The sequence below is a fragment of the Pseudochaenichthys georgianus genome, chromosome 2 (assembly GCF_902827115.2).
Source record: "Pseudochaenichthys georgianus chromosome 2, fPseGeo1.2, whole genome shotgun sequence".
NCBI classification, from domain to species: Eukaryota; Metazoa; Chordata; class Actinopteri; order Perciformes; family Channichthyidae; genus Pseudochaenichthys; species Pseudochaenichthys georgianus.
In genome coordinates, this window is record NC_047504.1 from 5,149,539 (window position 1) to 5,172,322 (window position 22,784).

The window sequence follows — 22,784 nt, forward strand, 5'->3', positions numbered from 1 at the left end:
ACACCAGCTTCATTCTTCTTCTACTACTTATTTTACTTCTTCTTCTCCTTCTTCTTACATGTAATTGCCCGCAACATTTTGAATGAAGAACTCGTTTCAGTGTGAACTCATTCCACAGTATGACCACAAAAGAGTTTTAAACCAGGTAGGCCTATGTTTTTATTGTTTATGTTCTATATCGCTAAGTGTGTGATTACACATGTTACGTATTATATATATATATAATATTTATTATAGGCTTCTGTATTGGTGCCGGAGTATGTGTGTGTATGGGTGTTTGTGTGTGTGTGTTTTATCTGATACCAATTCCTTTTCTTTATGGCGGTCACCATGGGTGTTACAAAGTTGACTATATCATCCAAAATGCAATGAAAGTGGTGATCAGCCATTTTATATGTTCAAATGTCTCCTGTGAAGGATATCATAAAGCCTTGATGCAATCGAATGTAAAACAAAAAAGTTATGATTGATGAAAGTAGTAAATCGGTCAGATTTGACCCGAAGACAACAGGAGGGTTAAGAGATTATTACATTTTGTTCTACGACATAAAATACATCAGTAAATACCCCACTCGTGAATATCCAAAGCGTATATGTGTTTAAAAAGTGGCTAAATGTTACCACTTAGCGTTGAATATTAGCCGCTGTTAGCTTGGCAGCCATAGATTGCATTATGAAGGATATTGGGAAGGCCCAAAGAAAATCTCATATTCACTTTTCTCAAATAATCTGATGCCCAGTACATATAGTTACACAACACATTATAGAAGCCACATGTGCGTTCTGATTGATGCTTGGGTCTGAATTCCTCCTTGTGTTGACGTCTTCATGTCAAGCTTCGGCTGCGGTTGATGGACAGCCCTGTTTCCAGACTCAGTATCACACGGACACATTTCCCTGTCAGACGCTTCTGGCACGCAGTGTGAGTAGATGTTTCTGCACACTGCAACCACAGAAAGCAACGCAAAGCCCTCCAAAGCCTCTGAGTTATTAAAAGCCTCACATCTGACTTCAGAGACCCCTTCACCCCCACAATTGGTTTTTTTCTTGTTGGTTGACTGCAGTGTTGGGTGTAACGCGTTACAAAAGTAACGGAGTTACAGTACTATATTACTTTTTGCTGTAACGAAGTCATGTAACGCATTACTAATGAAATGTGGGTAATATATTACCCGTTACAATGCTCAGTAACGCAGTTACAACACATTTCAACCTGAAATTAAATGGTGTTTTTTAAGAATGTACTAACATAGCGAGACATTCCGACACCCGAGACTAATTGTGCGGGTAGATGAGTAAACCTGGTGTTTACCCTTCAGGCTTCGCGTTGGGATCTTCGGGGCAGTTGAATGTTATGCACCCTCTATTCCAAAAAGACAACGGAGCGAACAATACAAACAACAAATTGTGTCAGGTGCGCGTGACCTGCTCCGCTGCGCGTGCATCATTTCCAAAGCGCTTCCACAGCAGTGACACACATCTGTGGATAATCATTTATACGAACATGGTTAAAGCAACCATCACTAAACGCCAGCAACACTGCATCTACTGCAGACCGTAGCAACGGGTCAGATGGGGACATCACGGTACCCTCCATGTGGACAATAGCTTACTCCCGCCTGACTCGCCGCCCCCGGAGCAGCACTCTTCGTCATCCGAAACTACGCCGCCCCTCTGCGGCCCGCAGGTGCCAGGATACCACGGCAAAACAGAGCCTGCCCAGGTATATCTAAACAAGTACCCGCCTGTACAGTGGGGTTAGGTGGTCATTTCGTGGTATAAAAATAGACAAGGTCTAGAATATTCATGTGAAAATAGTGCCATATTCTGCCATGCCTGTAGAAATGTTGGGTCAAACATAATGCACACAATAGCACAGATGCCTTCACCACGAATGGCTACAAAAAGATCTCATATCCCAAGCTTATCAACGAGCTGATGTTGCAGCTGAAATGTTCTCCAGGTCACAAAGTCAACCTCACATGATGATGTGATCCAGTTTTCAAGCACAGTAAATATTCTCTTCCCAGAGTATATGATGGGACCAAGGTGATGTTTAGTAGGCTACATGGTTTTAATAATACTTTTGCTTTTCAATGTTTGCCATTTCAAACCATGAGCTGGTTCAAATAATATGTGCCTTGATTTACAATATGTTCTCATTTGAAGCTGTTGTGCTTTTCTTTGCCATAGTCCACTTTGGACTGGATGAGATATTTCAGGATTGCACTTTTAACTCACTTGAAATGTTCTCACTTGCTTGGTTTCAAAACATAACAAATGCCATAATCTGTTCATTGGGGATCATCAATGCTATTTCTCATTGCTGTTGCCGGCCACTATTGCTCATGTAAACCTGCTACTGCTGCGCCCCCTGTAACCTCAGAGGCACCCAGAGTCATTTTGTTCTGGAGCCGGGCCTGCACACGGCCATATACTAAACAAACTACAGAGCCCATTCCCTGTCCTGTTATTGTTTACTTCCTCTCCGCCTTCTTCTGGTGATTTATCTGACGTCCAGCGCTCCGTCTTTTAACCTCTTCTCCTTTCTCTTTCTTGATCCTCCTTAGCAACCTTCATTATAGTCCTTGACAGTGGTCTGTACTGCTGGATTAACAACGTGTCACATGTTAAGAGTTTACAATCAGAATCGAGTATTCAGCTAAGCCGTGTAATACAAGTTGTTAGTAGCCTGAAGGGCCTACACAGTGGTTATGCTATACCACATCGCCCTTCATTGGATGTATAATGAGCTGCACTAAACTACATTTCAGCATTTAAAATACCTAGCCATTCTTTTGCGGTTATTTTGGTGAAAGTAACTCAAAAGTAACTAAAGTAGTGTAACTCATTACATTTCAGAGACAGTAATATTGTAATGTAACTTATTACTTTCAAAAGACAGTAATAAGTCATATGTAATATATTACATGTTGGAAGTAACTTGCCCAACACTGGTTGACTGTCTTTGGATGTTTGACATTCATAAACGGATGTAAAGCAGATCTGGCTGTTAGTATGCATAGCCCGAGGGGATGTACATCATAGGAATATGTATTATATTGAGATTTCTACAACCATCTTAACTGAAATGTGGCAGTTGAAACCCTTCAGTGCAGAAACCATGTTAGCACGTCTGTGTTGAAGCTATTCTTATGCAATAAGCTTATAGCTTAGCTTTGAGCTGAGCTGAATGCTAATATCAGCATGCTTTAGATTCCGATGTTGACTCCCTAAAGCAGGGGTGTCAAACTCAAGGCCCGGGGGCCAAATCCGGCCCGCAACTTTATTGAATGTGGTCCCGCAAGAGCATGCAATGAATATAATACGTGTATTATATGGTTACATGCCACTTTACAGAGGCACGTTGCCCATAAACTACATGTCCCACAATGCATCTTGTTTTGTGACATGCGCACTGAAGAGACTTGCAATTATTTGCCCTCGACTTCTGCTTTCAGACGTAGTTAATTATGAAGTTTTTACCCTATCCGATAATAGTCCAATGCAGAGGAAATTATGTATTATAATACATTATTTTATATATATATTATATATTTATATATTCTTAAAGTCACAACCGGCCCTTTGAGAGCAACCATAATGCTGATGTGGCCCGGGATGAAATTGAGTTTGACACCCCTGCCCTAAAGACTACAACACCCAGATGGGAGTGGCTTTGCTGGAGGAAGCAATGCAGCTACATGGGAGCTCTGTAAAAGTCCTTGCCTGTAACTGAAGTTGGACTGATTGGCAAAGTATGCGATGGACTTTCTTTTCAATTTTCGGAAAATGAGGCAATTATCCAAATATTAGCTTCATGCATTAATATAGAATATATTGTTCACGTTTTCCTATGTGTGTATTTGCTCCAATACCTCTATATATGACAACAGTCGAGTACAATTCATGGAAGTTGCATCAGTACAAGGAATATACATCTAAATGTAAAAATATATAATCTACAATTTAAATAAATCATCTGTTAAAAACGGAAAGTTAGCTTTGAATGTTCTCGCCCCTTGGCCTATCACGTACAATGTGTTGAAGCGCCAGCCAATACATTTGGAGTGTGGGATTTTAGCCTCTGCACACAAACATATATAACACAGTACAGGAGAGGGGAAACCCCAAAAAGCATAATAGGGGCTCTTGAATACACATTTATTGCATATTGCTGGAGGGGGCCTGAGATTATATTTTATTGCCAACAACTGCTTCTCTGTAAGGCACATGACAATAAAAAAGCAGAACGCTCGTTGTTAGAATGAGCTCATCTTACTGTTCCAGATGACATGATGCTTTTATGTCTACCAAGGTGTTTTCCTGCAGGTGCAGCCAAGCTTTTATATGACAGTCATAGCACGCAGCACATATGCATTGGACTTAGCTGGGCTTCCTCCTAACGCTATAAGACCATGTGACAAGACATGTCATTTTATTATACAGCCATAGCTATTTAGTGTTTGCTAACTTTAGCCACGATAAGCTACTTGTCATATTTCACCCAAGAGTGTTGAATTAGTAACGGTGTGTTTTTTTGAGTACTTTTTATACTTTAGGTACATTTTGCTGATAATAGTGTACTTTTACTCAAGTGAGATTTTTAATGTAGTACTTTTACTTGTAGCCTAATGGAGTATTGGTACTTTTACTTAAGCAACGGATCTGAATCATTTTTCCAGCACAGGTCTCACTTTCAGTCCTAAGTAGGAGAGGGTGTTCTAACATTATCTCAGGAGATTTATATTTTATGAGGGAAAACAGATTTCTTGAGGAATATAAAAAAAGTAGTGATGTCTCGTGGAGATTTCATCTTGGGGTTAAGGCAAACATGTTCATACAAAAAACAGTGGCAGACGCAGAAGTACCCTGATGAGCATTATAACGCTGCATTTCCATTGCAGCGTTAAGAAGCATATATTGTCATAAGCCTCTCATTTTGACACAGGAGCCGAGGTGCTAATGAAGATGAAACGGGGTAAGATGGCTGCAGAGCTCCTGTCTGTCTGACGCCTGTCGAGACACGCCGTAGAGAACAAGAACGCCACCTGTGAGTTTGCCGCTAAATCTCCTGATGAGGAAGAGAAGGAGCCCCTCCCCCCCTGCTCAGGAACTCGCTGTTACCCTTTAGAGGAAAGTTTAAAAATGATAAATTAGACGGGAGAAGTGGAAAAAAGAATCCTGAATTACAGTGCCGTCTGATGTAAAGCCACACCAGTGTTGTGACACCCTGTAGCCAAAAGTGATTACATCTGTCATGACCTCAAGACATTCCATTAACTTAATAACGCTTAATTTAACTGTCTGCATTTATCAGAAGTACAAAGAGTTACGCTCTGCCGTTTGATCACTTATGGAACAGATTTGGCTTCGGGGCACATGTTTCAAAATATCAAAAAAGAAATTAGAGTTAAGCCATTTTTAATAGCTGCAGAAAAACAAAGACATTGATAGCACGATAAAGGGAAGCTTCATTATTCATTTCTTCTTGTTTTCTTCATAGCTCTGTAGCTATGCAAGTTTTCCGTTTCGATTTTACTTCTTTTCTTAGTGCAAAATAAAGCACTTCCAAAAATAATTTCCCCATGTGACCTGACTTGGGTTTCTGAATGATGACGCTGCTACATGTTTTTAACTACATATATCCTTATCTTAAGTCATTGTATTGCCTAGAGTAGAAAAACCCGACAGGAGTTACAACAGATAGCTAAGTAATGTATTGTACTATGTATTATTTAATAGCTTATGTTAATTTCACTTGTGTAGTTCTGTAATACTGTTTCAGTACTTTGAAAGTTACAATTCTGCAGGGAAAACACGGGATGCCTTATCTTTCAGGCATTACAAATGACTGCAATTGTTGAATGCAGAAAACAAGCAACTAATTTCTAAGGCAGTGCATTTCAACCAAAGGGCTGTGACAAAACCAATTTCACTTAGTCGCAGAGATAGTAAATAAGTTGCCATTGTTGAGCCTTCAATGGAGTGGCTGGATAAGTAATTAAATACTCTTCCCCGCCAGTGGGTGGCAGTAGAGAGCGCAATAATGACCGTGTTAATTTAAGACAGGAGATGCGACGAACAGCAATGGATCAACATTTTTTAAAGAAGGACCCTGAACTGAGTCATGGACACAACTCTAAACTTTTCTAAGGTATTAAAAAGCAGCTACTCATGAAGGAATTTACCGAGCAAAATAGAATAATCTGTGAGAAGGAACATAACTAACTTTTGGATTGAGAGCCCGGTGCACCTGTGTGTCCCCGTGTGTGTGTGTGCATCCTGAAGGGAGGCAGACACAGGAACAGACTCATTCTGTCCTCTCTGCATGAGTCACTCACGCATCACAAGGTGTCCTGGCTATTCTCCTGTCTCATCAGCTGCTGATCAATGGACCGGATCATATCATGCGGTAATGGGAGCCATGCTGCACCACTGAACGTATGGAATTTCTCATGTCTTTTAACTATACACGCTGTCTTTGTCAGTCATTCCTCCCTTAAATCTGGAGCCCAGCTGGGTCCTCAGCGCAGGTCAGTGGGTAGGCAGAGAATTGAAGGTGAATGCATGAAATGGGGTCAAACGGGGTCAACGCTTTTAACCGTTAGCACAAACAGCTAGAGACGTAAAAGACTTAACTCACCTTTGGTCCAGGGAGACCCTCTCCGATCTGTCCTCTTTCTCCTTGGACTCCCTGTGACCCTTGAGGCCCCTGAATAAAACAAAACGATGTGCATGACCACAAGAGGAACATACAAAATGACCTCTTTTACAATACTGTGTGTGGGAGGGTTACACGTGGGGATTGCAAAGCAGAAGACATGTTAGATGATCAAGGGTCAGACAGACGGATCCAACTTTGATTTTCATGTAACAGCTTCCTCATTCAAAATGATCGTAAACATTTAAGAATTGACAGATTAAAACCGACTAATTGATTTAGCATTAACAGGTGTTTGAACCTGCTAATTGGTCCATCTAAAGTAGTCAGCAACAAATGAGAAGCCTTCATTTATTGCTTTTGTATGAAACCAAAGACCCAGTGTGAACTCTGCCGGTAGATCTGTCTGTTGTTATTTTAATCTGTAAGTGTGCGGTACACAGTAGCGTCAGAAACAGGGGGGCTTCCTACTCACCGGTGGTCCAGGCTCGCCAAGTCCCTGAGGACCAGAAGGCCCTGTAGGCCCGTGGTAACCCACAGCACCCTGATTGGTAGGGAGCGACATGAATGCAGGGTGAGACACAGGTGCTTTATTATGTTCCCATGACTTCATTTTCCAAAACAATAGGATGAAGATTGTACCTTGGGTCCCGGAAGGCCGATCCCAGTTTCCCCTTGGATTCCAGGTGGGCCAGAAAGTCCCCTTTCCCCCTATAAAACACAGGCAGGGAGAGACATGTGCTGATACCAGAGGAGATGCACACGCTGCTGTGTGAGTGTGAGTCCTGGGTCAGGGGTCAGGGGTCGGACACCATGGGACATCAGTGAAGCTGACCAGAACATAGATATTCCCTCTCTACTTTCTCTTCCTCTAATTTACGCTTCTTTAAAAAGGGGGTTTACACATGTATAATGGGATCCCTCTGTTCCTTTTGTCAAGATTGTTTTGGTAAAGAATGCAATTATTTACTCAGAGGCTGTAAATCATGGCCATGGTGTGCAGCAGGAGGCGTGAGGAAGGTGTGGAAATGTTGGCGAGCGCATACCGGCACTTTTCTTTTTCACTTCCCTTGCCCTTTCAGGCAAGTCGGGGCGATGTCTAGAGCCAGACATTAGTCTGCCATTCAGGTGAAATAGAATGACAGCCAGACAATCAACATGAACATTCTTCCAAAAATAATTAGGGAGGGAACACTTGCTGGGGAGTGCGGGCTCATAGCAGAATTGGCAGCTATAACACGAGAGGGGGCCTAACAAGTAGAGAAGGACAAATAAGCTGACGGGGTAATAACAGATGAGGCACTTCAAAGAGGCTTCAAATGTTCCACTGGTGACGGATCATCACTCACAAATATGTGTTTGAATGTTTGATCAGCTTGTAGGCCACCTGACGTTTCTGATGTTATTTATGCCCAGGATCATCTGATTAATTCCAAACACATTTTAAATGTCAACTTCAAACTTCAAATGTGGGAGGAGAAACCCTCAGGAACAGAAATAACACTTTATTACGTCTGAGTTCTCACACTTTATATTCGATGCAGCAACACCTTTTTTCAGCTCTGCAACGCCACAGGTAATGCTCATGATCCTGGTTCTGATGAATCCCCTGACTATGAAAGACACTTCATTGGAACCAGACTTGACAAGAAAAAAAGATTAAATCAGTATCCTTCAGATATCCATCTGGTTTTGGAGAAGGGGAAAGTCTTTGGCACACAGTGAATCCAAGTGTGTATGTAAAGGAAGGGCCAGTTGGAAACTAGAAAGTATGATATGCTGCTTTTGTAGTTTCCTTTTGTTCTTAACACTTCCCAGATTCAGAGGTTTGGTTCGATTTAAAAAGCATCAAGACTGAAGAATACTTACTTTTTTACCCATTGGACCTTCAGGCCCATTGTCGCCAGGTGGACCAACTGAACCCTGTAATGTGAAGAAGAGAGAGAAGGTTACACATGGGCATTGAAAAGTAGAAATTAGTAGAGGATGAATGATCAGAATGGATAGCATTTCAGATTTAGCAAATGGTGAATTGGATATTGTGATATATTTCACCTGAAGTCCACGATTTCCTCTTGGGCCAAGTGTACCTTCAGGACCCTAGAAAAGGTGTTAAAACAATTATAGTCCATGAAAATAATATTAGAAGCAGAAAGAAAACAGAGTTGAGTAAAAATGATCGAGCATCAATGAAGCAATGACAAAAACCAAAGATATTGTGACAAAAGGTTAGACTTGGTTTTAAATGATAACAACATTAAGCAGCACATACTCTGTCTCCCTTAATTCCAGGAGTGCCACACTCCCCTCTCTCTCCCTGTAAGAGAAGGAAAAGCAGTTTAGTAAAGCGGCATCTTGCATCATTTCAAGTTTATGACACAGATTTCCAGGAGCGCAATTTAACTTGGAAAATGGGTTTTAATATCCCAGCCAGGTGCTGGTGAGCAAATCAAATCAAATTGTATTTGTAGAGCACATTTAAAAACGATTTTGGTCGAGCCAACGTGCTGTACATGTAATTTAAACACATAAAAACACATGACATCACAATAAATCACAACAGATAAAAACAAGACATGGAACAGTCAGGAGTCGTAACCCCACTCTCACTAGAAGGCCAGAGAGAAGTAGTGTGTCTTCAGTGTGGATGTGTGGAGCAAAGCCTAACTAGATGGGACCTACTTAATTAAATTCCTTTAAAAGAAAAGTAACTACAGATTCTAGCAGACAGGCTTGACATTAAATACAGATGAAGAAAGGGAGAACAAAAGGGCATGATATTTCAAAGTCTTTCCTGTGAGCGTTTCCTTTCAAGGCCTTGGAAACATAATTCTTCACTCTCTCTGACTGTTGCATAGTTTACACAAGCGTGGGAATCTGATCATCTATAGAGAGACCGCACAGTAAATAGAATCCATACAATACCTGCTCTCCTTTGTATCCAGATTTCCCCTGTGTGTACAAAACAGTCATGTTAAGTCAGAAGGGGACAGACACAAAACTGCCACACAAAACCCAGAAAAATAGTTGTCATATTTGTCAAATAATTAAAGTTTGTTTATCTGTACTTGTCAATTTTGACTTCATCCCAAGTTGATTGAAGACACTAAGCTCACCTCAGATCCTTCCCGACCAGGAAGTCCACTGAGCCCACCCTCACCCTAAGGGAGAGAGGAATATTAGTTTTACAAGGAAAGGCCTCCTGGTTTGTACGAGAAGTTTCTTGTCTCGAACCGGTAGTGAATGAGTGATTGTTTAACGGGGGAACACCTTGTGTCCTTTCGTGCCGGGGTTTCCATCTTCTCCAGGACGGCCCTTCTTGCCCTGTGTAGAAAATAATGGAAGTAAAATAACTGAATAAAAACAAATCATACAATAGTACCCCTAATACATCCTTATTTTCTACATTTACATACAAAACATATTAAGGTAAGCTTTAGCCACTTTATACAAGTGGTTATGCGGGAAATAACATGTGATACTTTTAAACCTAATATAAAGAGCTTTAAATCAATAACAATAAAGAACATGCTAAGATAAAGGTTATCTTAGCATAAAGGCTAACAGAGGGAAGCTAAACAAACAAGTACATGGTTTATTAATAAGCCTGTGAGATGTTAATAGGCTGAATAAGCTTTATGCTAAGCTAAGCTAACTAGCTGTACTGTAGCTTCATATTTCCTGTGGTATACATCTTCTCATCTGACTGAGCAAGAAAGTGAATTGGTGTAAATCCCAACATATTCAACCATGCCTTTAAGTTTGGCAAATTTATTATTAATTTATTTTAAATAAGGGAACAACAGCTTTAACTTGTAGCGTAGCTATTCATCCATGTTTTGCTTTAGCTGCTAATAGAACAACCCAGTCTCACGGCATTTCGTGTTCACCAACACGATTTGTAATCTATTGATTCGTGTTCACCAACACGATTTGCCCCTTTTTTTCGTGTTGCACAGCACGATTTTATACTGCCTGCAGCACGTCTTTTTCTCCGGTCGGGTCGTGGGAGACCGGAAGCTGTATGGTTCATAAAAACATGTTCTTACTCAATATCAAGCCACAATTATTGATTTTATTTTAAATCGTATAATTTCTGACTTTTGTTGTCGTCTGTGAGGAAAAGAAATGGGGCTCAGAGCCTCAGGATACTGAAATCTGTATTTTTAAATATTTTTTTCCTTCTAATTCGTTATTCTTTTCAAAATAACACACTGTTATTTACTCACCAATAACACACAATTATCCTTGCTTTTATTTATTGGTTTAATTCCATAATCTCGGGCTTTTTTGGCGTCCGTCAGGAACTGAATTTCAAAATAAAAATAACCGGAAACAGACGTAGGCCTATAAGGGACATTTCGAGCATCATTGCGATTGTCAACATTTCTGAATTTAGGATGGCCGAAGACACTACACTACCCATAATCCCCAGCTATCTTTAGGACTACAGTCCCCGTAAGGTTACGCCGAGCGTCAAACAGCTGTGTGAAATGGAACGAAACCACGCCAGACTATCCAAAACTGGAATCGAACGCCCCCCCAGAACTACACATGCTGGCTATTGTGTTTCGCAAAATGTTCTATGGGACGTCTCTACTGAACGTTTTCGTTTTTCCCACAATTAGAAGTTGCCAGTATTAAACACATTGGTGTTATCAAATGTAAAACATATAATTTATAAATGGGTGAAAATCGCTTGTGTCCATAATGCGCAGCATTAATATATAGCATTAATATATACCCACATGGCAGCTCATTGTTACTTTGTAATTCTACTCCACTACAATTCAGAGGTTAACCTGGTATTTTTACTCCACTGCATTTATTTGAGTTACTTTGCAGATTCTGATTTATGATGTGAAATATAAACAACCCTTAAATCAGACTTTAGTCACAGAGTCTTTTTTCTTGTTAGCTGCCTTGTGTTCTGCGATACGCAATTCAAGAGATCTTTTTCTTGACCCCTCGGCTCCATGTTGCAGCAACATGTTGTGCAGCTCTGGTGAAGTCTGGGCGCAGATGAGTCAGAGGGGGGTTATCCAGTGGTCTGCATGTGTGTGAGAGGAATCACCCCAACAACTGCCTGGCTCTTCGCTCTGTTTCCATGCATCGTGCATGTTGTTCTCTTTCAAATATCTCCCCGTCTGTCCGTGTGATGCGGCTGATGTGAAACAGCTTTTGTTCGGAGCATTACGTTTAAAGAGGTAATTACTCTGTTCTCATCCTGTGAAAATACATCAAAGCCCAACCACTACGTCTAATTGCCGCTGACCTTCACTTTGTAAAAAAAGGCATTGGCAGAAGAAGAAAGTTGTGCATGTAACCTCCTATCCAGAGAGCATTTGTCCTCAGACAATCCCAAGTGACTGGGTTCTTTGGAAATACATGATCCTCCTGATTACCCATGTAAATATCTGTTTATGTCTGTTCTCAATAAACTGTAAGAGGAATGCAAGGTATTTGCTTTACTAACACTGCTGCAGGGAAACTCAAAACCGCATGATTTACTAAAGCTCCACAAAACCCTGCAATTATACAGCCTGTTGGCATCGAGGGAGCCTTTTGTCAGCTGTGCTGTCCTCTACAGCGCTTCAGTTGGCAGTGATGGTTTCTATGGGCAGCAGCAGACAACATGTGGTTTCAAGATCGGAAACATACTGTATCTTACTGTATGTAGCAGAGGAGGTCCAAAATAGAACCATACAAAGTGAAATATTAAGTTATTGAGATGACCGGTACGCAGCATTACTGTGTTCCTTCTACAAGAAAATAGCATGACGATATCTATCTAAAGTTGAGGGGACAACCAGAAGTATGAGATATTTTCCTTACAGTATATTATCAAATTAATAGCAACAAATAATGTATATTTTTTGAACCAATAGTTTAATACATAATACTATGCTCATAGTTATGAAAATATAACGTTATCATTCTTAGTTTCCAAAGCTAACGCTGGGTTTGCTAAAGTATAATCATATTACATATTCAGCTTTTGTTCTCAAAAAACAAGTGCTAACAAGCTAACAAGTGGCTAAATGATCAACAGTTTGAAATCAACTGACGCAAAAAAAAGATACTTCTGACTTTTTCAAAGTGTCTATAATGAAATTAAAATGATCCCTTCCAATACATTCTGATATAATGAGAAAGGGGGATGAACAATAACTTAATAATCATATATTCATACTCACAGCAGGGCCGCTGGGTCCCCTCTCACCCTTGTCACAAGCACACTTGCTCTGGGCCAGAGGACACTTCAAACACGGGGAAAGAAGAGTCAGACATTTGGGGACATAAATCAAGAAATGTGCAAAGAAAAAAGCTCAGTCATGAGACTTACCCCTTCATCTGCCAGAGCCGTCTGTGGAGCAAGAAACAGAAGAATGTCAAGATGTTGTCAGACTGAGCCCATATGGTTCATGTACCCCCCCCAGCACACACTGTCAGAACAGATCACAGGAATCAAAGACTATAAAAGAGATATTGTCGAAGTAGACTGATGGATGACTCAGCTTAATCCGTGTCCCTGACAGTAAAGCGGATGTATCCATTTTGAAATGAAGATACAGCCCGGAGGTTTATGGTCCCAATGTGATGAACATGCAGAAATAAAAACATCTTTGTTCCAGCGGCCATCAATCAGATGAACAAAGTTGTACAGATACTATGAAAGCAATACTTATTTATTATCATTTTATTTTTGAGGTTTAGGTTATGATTGTTGTGGTATTTTGTTTGTCTAAAGATGGATGCCTCTCTGTCTTACGCAACCCAAAATCTACCTAGGCCTATGTACAAATAAAGTAAACCTAAACTAAACCATTTACTTCTGGTCTCAAAGTTAGATTGTAAGATTTTATTAGCACCTGATACCCAAACACCCAATTAAACATGTCCACAGCTGGCTTGGGTTCAGGCCTTCGACCTCCTCCACCTGTTTCTGCGAGTGGATTCACATCCTTCGTTTCCTCGTCTTGGCAAAGCTCCGATTTTCACCAGACACTTTGTTTTTCTCTTCAAAGCTAACCACATTCTCTACACAAGGAGGAATGGTCACAATTCCAATGAGACGAAAAACAAACCACATGCGTTGATGGGTAAAATATCCTCGCTAAGCATTCAGGGGATGTTTCGGTGTCGGGTGTCTGAAGACGACAGACAGAGGAGTGATGTGGTCAAATGCTGAGACTGAAAGATTGAAGATAGTGTCTCACAGAGGAACTTTCTGATGACATACAGATGCACATGGAGGGCAATGAGATGAAAGTGTGCTGCTGGGCTCTTGCATGCCAGCAGAATTGCATGCTGTCAGGATCAATGCTGTCGGAGCCTTGATGCAACCTTTCTATAAAGTTTCCCCTTATCATATTTGGACGTATACCACCTGTGTCAACATTAAGAGTTTGAAGTGGTGTCTGTGGAGCTGGTAGAACTGTTTTATAACGCGGAGCATATGTTACAGCCAGCAGCCCGGTTGTGTCTACAGGATGTTGCTGCGCAGCACATGTTCTAATTATGTCAGTGGAAATTAACCGTCAGTTCATGGAAGTGACCCAAATCACTCACGATAAAAAACTGGGAATGAAGACAAACTTTGTCTTGGGGTAATTCTCAACACACGCTTGGGCGAAAAATAATTTACAAAGAGATTTTTTTTCGCCCAACTGAGTGAATCAGGATGCATTTATCTTACAGTGATGACAGCAGAACTGTTACTATGGCAGCAGGTGGCAGGTGTACATCCGTCATGTAATGAGGTAAAACTATAGGTTACTTACGTAACCCCAGGGCTCAGAGTAACATGAAGTGAGATGTCTCACTATGAGATGCGCCTCATCGCGGAGCAAACAGAAGCATAGATCTCATTACGCCAATCCTGATTGGCTGGTGATCTTGACGTCAGCATCAGGGAAATCACCCCCTATAAGTAGCTTGCGCCACAACGCATGCATCATTCAAAATAAGCACCTCTTCTCGCTTCACCATAGCAAGGAGGGCCGTCTGGTGAGACATCTCACTTCATGTTACTCTGAGAACTGGGGTTACGTAAGTAACCTATAGTTCTCATTCATAACACTCCGTTCGATGTCTCACTATGGGATATTGTAGCTCCCGTATTGCCAGACGAGCTTATCTCGAAGATCACCGATTAACCAGAACTTAACAGGTAGAGTCCCGACTCAACAAGGTGCCCAGCACTGCTCGGGCCACGCTTGGAGCGGAGACGTCCAGTCTGTAAAAGCGGACAAAAGTGAGCGGCGAGGACCAGCTCGCCGCTGCACAGATGTCTTGGATGGAAACACCCTCAAGGGTCAGGATGTAGCCAGGCCCCGAGTCGAGTGAGCCCGCAGACCCGAAGGTGCTTGCAAACTCTGACTCGTATAGGCCAAAGCAATTGCCTCCACGATCCAGTGGGAGAGCCGTTGCTTAGTAACAGACTTGCCCTTGTGAGGGTTAGCCCAGGACACGAAGAGTTGGTCATTAAGACGTAGCTCCTTTGATCTGTCCATATATGTGTGTAAAGCCCGGACTGGACACAACAGATCCTGCTGCTGCTCCCCGGAGGAAACCAGCGGCGGAGGAAATGCCTCAATGTCACTTGGGGTACACGAACCAACCACCTTTGGTATAAAGGCAGGGTTGGGCTTCAGCAACACTCTAGTTTGCCCTGGGGCAAACTGAGTGCATGAGGGATGTACAGACAGTGCATGGATATCACTGACCCGCTTGGCGGATGCCAGGGCCAGTAACAGCACTGTCTTGAGTGACAGATGTTTCATGTCAGCTCCTTCCAGGGGTTCAAATGGGGTCATTCTGAGCCCATTTAAAACCACTGCCAGGTCCCATAAGGGCACCAGCGACCTGGAGACAGGGAGGAGCCTGCGAGCTCCCTTCATAAAACGGCAAACCAAAGGATGTTGGCTAGCCGTCTTTCCCTCAAAGCCCACATGGCATGCAGCAATAGCAGCCAGGTACACCTTGATCGTGGAGAAAGCTCTGTGTTTATCGATTAAGTCCTGTAGAAATGATAAAATCACCCCGACAGGACATTGAAAAGAGATGTGTCCTTCTTGAAGGCACCACTCCTCAAACACCCTCCACTTACAGTCGTAAAGAGACCTGGTGGAGGAAGCTCTCGCACTCTGAATAGTGTTTATCACCTTCTGAGGGAGTCCCACTGTATTCAGATTGTACCACTCACGGGTCAGGCCCGTAGTGCCCCGCGCTCTGGGTGTGGGTGAAGGATCGCCCCCCCCGCCTGAGACAATCTGTCCCTGTGTTGTGGGGGCTGCCATGGCTGCCCGCACAACAGCTGATATATCTCCGCCAGCCCGTACGTTGCGGGCTAGGGCGGAACCATCAGGATAAGTGTGTGGCGTTGCTCCTTCACTCTGGCCAGAGTTGGGGGTAACAGAGCCAGGGGTGGGAACGCGTACAGAGGACCCGGAGGTCAATCGTGTACGAGTGCGTCCCCGCCTAACAGTGCGTTTAAATCGTGCATTAAAGAGAACAGCTGTCATTGAGCATTTTTTCTTTATGCGAACAGATTTAACGTGGCTCTGCCGTAACGCACCCACAGCGGACTCACGATCCTTGGATGAGGAGTCCAGTCTGCATAGAGTGGTGCACCTCTGGACAGTAGTTTTGTCCCGAGGTGCATCACTCCCGGTACCTGTGTCGCTCTCAGAGAGAGGAGACGTCTGCCGCTCCAAGGGATCAGTTTGTGTGCCAGTGTGTGTGACTGGAGACAACGCAGCCTCCCTTGGCGGTTCATACACGATATCGTGTTGTCTATCCTCACGAGGACATGGTGTCCTCTGAGAGAAGGCAGGAAGCGTTTTAGGGTGGGGACCACCGCTAAAAGCTCCGGGTGATTTACGTGCGCCAGCTGGAGGTCTCTGTTCTAGGGACCTCTCACCGGGCAACCTTCGTAAATACCCTATCAGCCTGTCTGACCTGCGTCCGTGGTGACCACCTTCCGTGAAAGGACAGCACCTGTAGGCGCGTCCCGTACTAGAAAAGTCGGGTGTAGTGCCACTACACGTTACATAATAACCAATACTCTCCGCACGCCGTGGCGTTTGGGGTTTAGTTTTATTATGAGCCCCATGTTGAGCGGGTGCTCTACGAGGACATTTGTCTGCGTAATCTGACTCTGCTCGGCGGGCATTATAGATAAAACCCTTCTTTCTAGGAGAGAGAGAACCTCTCTCTAGAATATGGGTTGACTCTCTCTGGGCTTGTGAAAACAGATAGTGTGTAACTGTTTTGAGAAGCCCAGGCAGATGTCGTGAGTATCTCCTGCTGTATGCTCCTTAGAGCCAGCTGAGATGTCACGCTTACAGCCCCAGCCGGCACTGCGCATGCGCGTGACGGTGGTGCCTTCACAGACCCGTCAGTAATCCGCCTTTTGAGAGATGCCGTAGCTGCTCTCAGAAGGGGAACAATTGACGGGCTGTTTATTGGCTTCATTGATTTTCTTTTCATTTTTTTTTTAGCTACGCCCTCGGCCTGAAGCCTGGATGCGTCAGCGGCAAATGTTTTATGACAGAGGAATCAATCAATGTGTGACATGTGTTTGTGCGGACTTGAGGATGGTGTTTAGGCATCTCTCGAGGCGGCGGGAACACATTCAGAGCTGGGGAATGAACTTACAGCTCTGTCACGGAGGGGAGAAGGAGGGGCTGTCACGCCGCTCGCTTCTTCTTCCTCGACTGCTGGCCGAAATTCTGGGTTGGCTGAGCCTGAGCTGCAGCCGTAACCGGAGATTTTCTCGGCCAACTTGCCCTTGTCTCCAGCCTGGGCTGGGGACTCGGGGTGGGCTGCGACCTCTGCTTGTCCGGTGCTTTAAACTGAGCAGAGTTCGAGACAGCTTGGGTGAAGGACTGCTGCTGCGAAGGACTGCTGCTGCGAAGGCAGCGGCTGGACCCTTCGAGGGAGGCAGAGGTGGAGTGCCTCGTCCTCCTTCTTCTTCGTCTCACACCTCCTTTGCATGGAGGCGAGAGCGGAGCCGAAAATTCCCTCGGGAACGATGGGCATATCCAGCACATCCTCCTTTTCCCGGTCAGGAAGGTTGGTGAGGTTGAGCCACCTCGCTATTTCCTGCACCACCATGATCCCCATTACCTTTCCCGTGGCCTGGACGGCACAGCGCTGGACACGGAGGCAAATGTCCGTGACCGCTGCCATCTCGTCCAGAGTGGCTGCTCCCGAGCTACCCGACAAGTCCTCGCAGAGCTCCGCTTGGTAGGCGGTTAGCAGCGAGGACACGTTCAGGGCCCTGGCGGACAACGCTGCAGCTTTGTAAGACTTTTCAGTCATTGTAGACTGAAAGCGGTCCGACTTTGCTGGCAGCGTGGGGTTCCTGCTCGGTGACGACCAGCGGTTCCATGGGCGGTATGCGGAGCAGGCCGAGCTTCTCCATTCTGTCGCAGTCTAGGGAGGAGGCACCCTGGATTGGGACCTTGTTGCTGAAGGGCCGGTCTCTCCACGAGACCGACACTTCATCCAACATTTCCGGGAAGACCGGAAGGAGTTGCCTCTTTGTCCGCGCTGCTTGGGGAAGATGTTTTCCCTCGTAGCGGGACCTGGAGGTCTCCTTGGCCATTTCAAGCCACGGGACGTTGAGTCTGGCCGCAGCGCGTTTGCACACGGCCTGCAGGTCCATGCTCAGACCGGGCGAAGCTGGTGCGCTATCGCCCGGGAGAGCAGCCCTCGCTCCAGGCTTTGCAGCCTGGGCCGATGACATGAAGGTGTCCTCTTCTTGTTCATCCGACTCGGACAGGAGGAACGCCAGGGCGTCCTCCTCTTCGTCCTCCTCTTCGTCCTCCTCGTAGTCCAGCTCGAGGACATCCTCCGCGGGTGAGACCATGGTGAGGTCTAACCGGGAGCCCCAGCTTGGTAAAGCGCGGGAATCCATTCCCGCATGGCTTGTCGTCACCGGGTCCCGGCCTGCCAGGGCGCGGGATTCCGGTTCTGTGGCCATCGCAGATAATGAGCCCCAGACCGACACGGAGAGGGGTTCACTCTCTGTGGCGGACGCCCCCGTGTCTTGACTGCCGGCCGGCGGGTCCATGGACATGGGGGGGTCCTGTTCCGACAGGCTAGCTTGTCGTGCTAACCGTCGGCGGAGGCTCTTGAAGCGGATACAATGTCCGCATGAGCCGGGGATGTCGATAGCGCCTCGGGCGTGTTCCAGCCCGAGGCAGGACGAGCAGACCTGGTGTGTGTCTGTGCCCGAGATCTTCAACCCGCAGCCGCAGAGTCGAGCCACCGAGTCCCTGACTCCTCTGGTGTGAGGGAGAGGGGCGTCCATTTTGTTCGCCTCGTGGCGTGGAGAGGGCCCGCTCTCGACAGGTGGGACGGGAAAAAAAGATGTTACCACCTTGTCCTTAATCCGGAGAAAAGGACGGTGGGTCTTTTATTCCCGGAGAATACTGACTGGTGTGACAGTATGCTCCTTTAATCCTTTCCTCCTCCGTGGAGAAAAGAAAAAACTTCCTCGCTACCGTGGTGTCGGTAGAGAGGGAGCGAGCTAGCAACAGGTGTGCTGCTAGCTTGAAAAATCGGACCTACCTTACTTTCTCGGGTAAGAGAAGAGCGAGGTCGATTTGAAATATTAACAGCGTTAGTATTACCGTCTTCCTGCGAAGCAGAAGGAGTAGCCGGCGAGCGCCCGTCGACCGAAATGGGTATTTGGGTTCAGTCTGTGGACCGTTAAGCTTGTCCGGCTACTGCAGAGATGTGCTCTGAAGCGAGAAGAGGTGTTTGAATGACGCATGCGTTGTGGCGCAAGCTACTTATAGGGGGTGATTTCCCTGACGCTGACGTCAAGATCACCAGCCAATCAGGATCGGCGTAATGAGATTGATGCTTCTGTTTGCTCCGCGATGAGGCGCATCCCATAGTGAGACATCGAACGGAGTGTTATGAATGAGAACATAAAGCAGTGGGTTTTGTAAGGACTTGCTTTTTGGGGGAATGAAGAAGTTAGAGAAGCTAAAAATCTAGTTTACATTACTGGTAATAAACAAAAAATTAAAATATATGCAATTACACAAATGATTAAAGTACCTTTGTAATTTATGTTTGCCCAAATCAATGACTTTATAATGCATAGCATCTAAAACCAGAACGCTAATTTGACCAATGTCACTTTTGAAAATTCGGTTTCAAATCTGAAACAAAAACAAAGTTAATGTTTACTCACAATCTCCTTGATGAATTTATCCACAATGCCTCGGTCCTGCAGGTTGTGAAGGTAGCGGGAGGCAGGGGAGCTAGCGATTAGCCGCAGCTGGGCTACGTTGGCCTGCTCGTTGGCTTCAGGTGTGATGCCGATGGTGAAGAATCGGACGCCCTGGTTTTTGGCATCAGCCACGGCAGAAAATATATCTGGGTTCCTCGGGTGTGAGACGCCATCGAAGAGCAGGACGGCCACTTTGATGCTGCTGGGACCCGACTCCTCCAGGTAGATACGAGTGAGGTTGGTGATGGCGTAGGTGGTGTAGGTGCCGTGACCGATGTACGCGATGGGTGTGATTCGAGCCTTGAAGTCTTCAATACCCCTCCACTGTTTGAAGGTCCGCTCTATGATGACATGGCTGCTGTACTGGAGGAGGGCGGCCCTGGAGCTGAGGCCCCGGCCCGTCTGCAGCTGAAGGTTCTGGAGCCGGCCCATCACGTCCGAGGCGAAGCGCTTCTCCTGGGCATGGTTGTCCTTGGCGCTCTCCGAGCTGTCGATCAGGAAGGCTATCTCCAAACTGCAATCTTCATCTATGAGTGCTAAGGAAGGAAGAGAAGAAATCTTAGCAATGACATCAAAAGAAAGAAGTAAGGGTTTGCACTGATTCAGACAGCCGCTTTGGACAATTATTTTTGAATTACAGTGAAGCATTTTCGTGGAATTGTTCGCTCAATGTGACTGAAAAGCAATTGATTAATTTGAGAGTTGACCTTATGTGGTGTTTTGCGCTAAGCTAACGTTAGCTCACTTTCAACGTTGCACTAGCTGCAATAGCCGCAACTACTGTTAGCTAACATCCTTTCAGCCCTGTGGTCAGAGGAATGGAGAGCCTAACAGGTGATTTGGTGGTTGCCTATCAACAATCACAAAAAACAACCCAGTATAATCGGGGCCTTATTTCTTTTCTTCAGTTTGGTGAGAAGATCTCTTTACACTGGTTAGCTTAGACTGTAACCAAGGGGAAACTGTTTAAAAGGATTGCATATCATTACTTTTTGGCATTTAATCATAAGATGATATTTGTAATTGCTTCTGATGAAGAAAACAAACCAACAAGTTAACTGCACGGGATGTATTATTCATGAGTTTCTGTTGCCAAGTTACTTGTCTGCACCTTTACAATGAAAACACATCTTTAATTACTCTCATATCAACACAGTATGGCTGTTCAACTCGTCTGAACATGATATATTGTAGTTGGTTTAGGGAAAAAGACTTTCATATCCAGCCAAATATATAGATCCACGTCTTCACAGCCAAATGGATTTTATGAGTCAGGGAGAAATCTTTATCTATGGAGCCTTCAGGAGGGGTAAAGGTGATTTACTGACTATTTAAGCTCTATAGGCTTCCCTTTCCGGATAAGTGTTCATGAATGTGACATACATTTTGAAGAGGGAATAAAAGCAACTTAACTTGCCGCACCAACCTTCAGCAAAGGAAGGAGGTCACAGATGTAATAGAGGCTGAGGATAAATCACATTAATCTTGGCGGAAATATGTCACCGAGAGAATGCGCCTGAGGAACCAGGATTCTGAGCGTATAAAACATTTGGGTAACAGAGCACTGAGCGGTCACACGGGAGATGGATGGCTCCGAGAGGCCTTAGAGATATGATCAATCCGAGTGGATTGCATCCTCCAGCGATGTCCTTGTTGAGTATCATGTTCGATTTTTTTTTTTTACCTGTGGCAGCAGCTTTTTCTCCCGGTGATGAAAAAAGTGAAAGATGTTCTGCCTTCACAAATTCCATGCCACTTTACCTAGTTATATCAGTGTAAAATAGCCAATGAAACAGCCCCAGGCCAAATGTAGAGAAAATACTTACATTTCTGCGGTATGGAATTGGAGGGAATTACTTTGAGCTTCTTCTTGGTGGTCACCACCTCTTCCTCATAGTCTTCACCATAGTCCTGTGCACAGAGACCTTGAAGTCCCCACAGGAGCAGGAGCCAGTGCAGAGAAGGCAGCATGACTTCCCTGAGAGATAAAGAGAAGACGCAGATAGATAAAAAGACCCTGACACGTCCTCACATTTTAATACCTTCCAGAAAAAAACTCAGAGAACAAGCTTTAACAAGCATGAGGGTTTGAGACTCAGGCATCAGGCATGCATAACTCACAATGTTGCTGACTTAGCTTTCCACTGTATTCAGCTCTATAAAGCTCTCCTGGCAGTGAGGATGTTCAGGAAAAGTGCAAGTAGGGAAAAGGAGAAGGATTCTTCATTCAGAGTTAGTTTGTTTCCATGTCCTGAGCATCCAGCCGAGTGTCCTCTTCCAGGGATGGATCCTGATTGAGTCTGAAGGTCAAGGCACGTCGAGGGGACACCAGCAGCAGCAGCGGCAGTGTGTTACTAAAGGTTCAGACTGTATTCTGCATCCAATGAGACTCAATTCAAGCCATTCAAAACTGGCAGTAAATTAAGGGAAGTCCAGCCCTCTTTCAAAATCACTCACTCCCATGTAGGGGAGTGTGTGGGAGGGGTACAGCGTATAGACAGCCCTCACCATGACAGAGCAATGAGTGCCCCCCCTTCCTATTTCCTTTTCTTAAGAAAGTCATTTTGTATTTGTGCTGGACTATTTAAAACCAGGGAGTGAAAGCAAGTCCCCTGGGAATAAAAGCAATGTGTCAAAGACAGCTGGTTAGAATTCAAACGTGTTTTCAATGTGTTGGGTTAGGGTTAGGTGGGGTTAGGGTTCATGGGAGCACCCATTAAGACACCAAGGTCATGTCATTGGTCATGTTTGTGAAGAGTTTACACATGTTGACTGCTCTTTCAAATCTATTTCACTGAGTCCGACTGTTTGTTGGCAAAAGTACTGTAATGTAAAGTATTATTTTGTTAGCTTTGAAAAAGTAAA

General features: G+C 44.5%; 1 protein-coding gene across 1 annotated transcript in view; it reads right to left on the reverse strand.

Annotated features, from left to right (window-relative positions):
- Positions 1-22,364, reverse strand: part of LOC117458347 (collagen alpha-1(XXVIII) chain-like) — a 35,751-nt gene extending 13,387 nt beyond the window's left edge. Inside the window, exons 1-14 of the mRNA XM_034098760.1 lie at positions 22,041-22,364; positions 21,746-21,897; positions 19,881-20,455; positions 13,011-13,031; positions 12,862-12,924; positions 9,935-9,988; positions 9,781-9,825; positions 9,590-9,616; positions 8,937-8,981; positions 8,720-8,764; positions 8,534-8,587; positions 7,307-7,375; positions 7,140-7,208; positions 6,647-6,715 (exon numbers count right to left, since the gene is read on the reverse strand). Of these exons, the coding sequence (XP_033954651.1) occupies positions 6,647-6,715; positions 7,140-7,208; positions 7,307-7,375; positions 8,534-8,587; positions 8,720-8,764; positions 8,937-8,981; positions 9,590-9,616; positions 9,781-9,825; positions 9,935-9,988; positions 12,862-12,924; positions 13,011-13,031; positions 19,881-20,455; positions 21,746-21,890 (1,281 nt within the window). The 5' untranslated portion in view covers positions 21,891-21,897; positions 22,041-22,364. The remainder of the gene's footprint in view (positions 1-6,646; positions 6,716-7,139; positions 7,209-7,306; positions 7,376-8,533; positions 8,588-8,719; positions 8,765-8,936; positions 8,982-9,589; positions 9,617-9,780; positions 9,826-9,934; positions 9,989-12,861; positions 12,925-13,010; positions 13,032-19,880; positions 20,456-21,745; positions 21,898-22,040) is intronic.
- Positions 22,365-22,784: the final 420 nt, after the last annotated feature.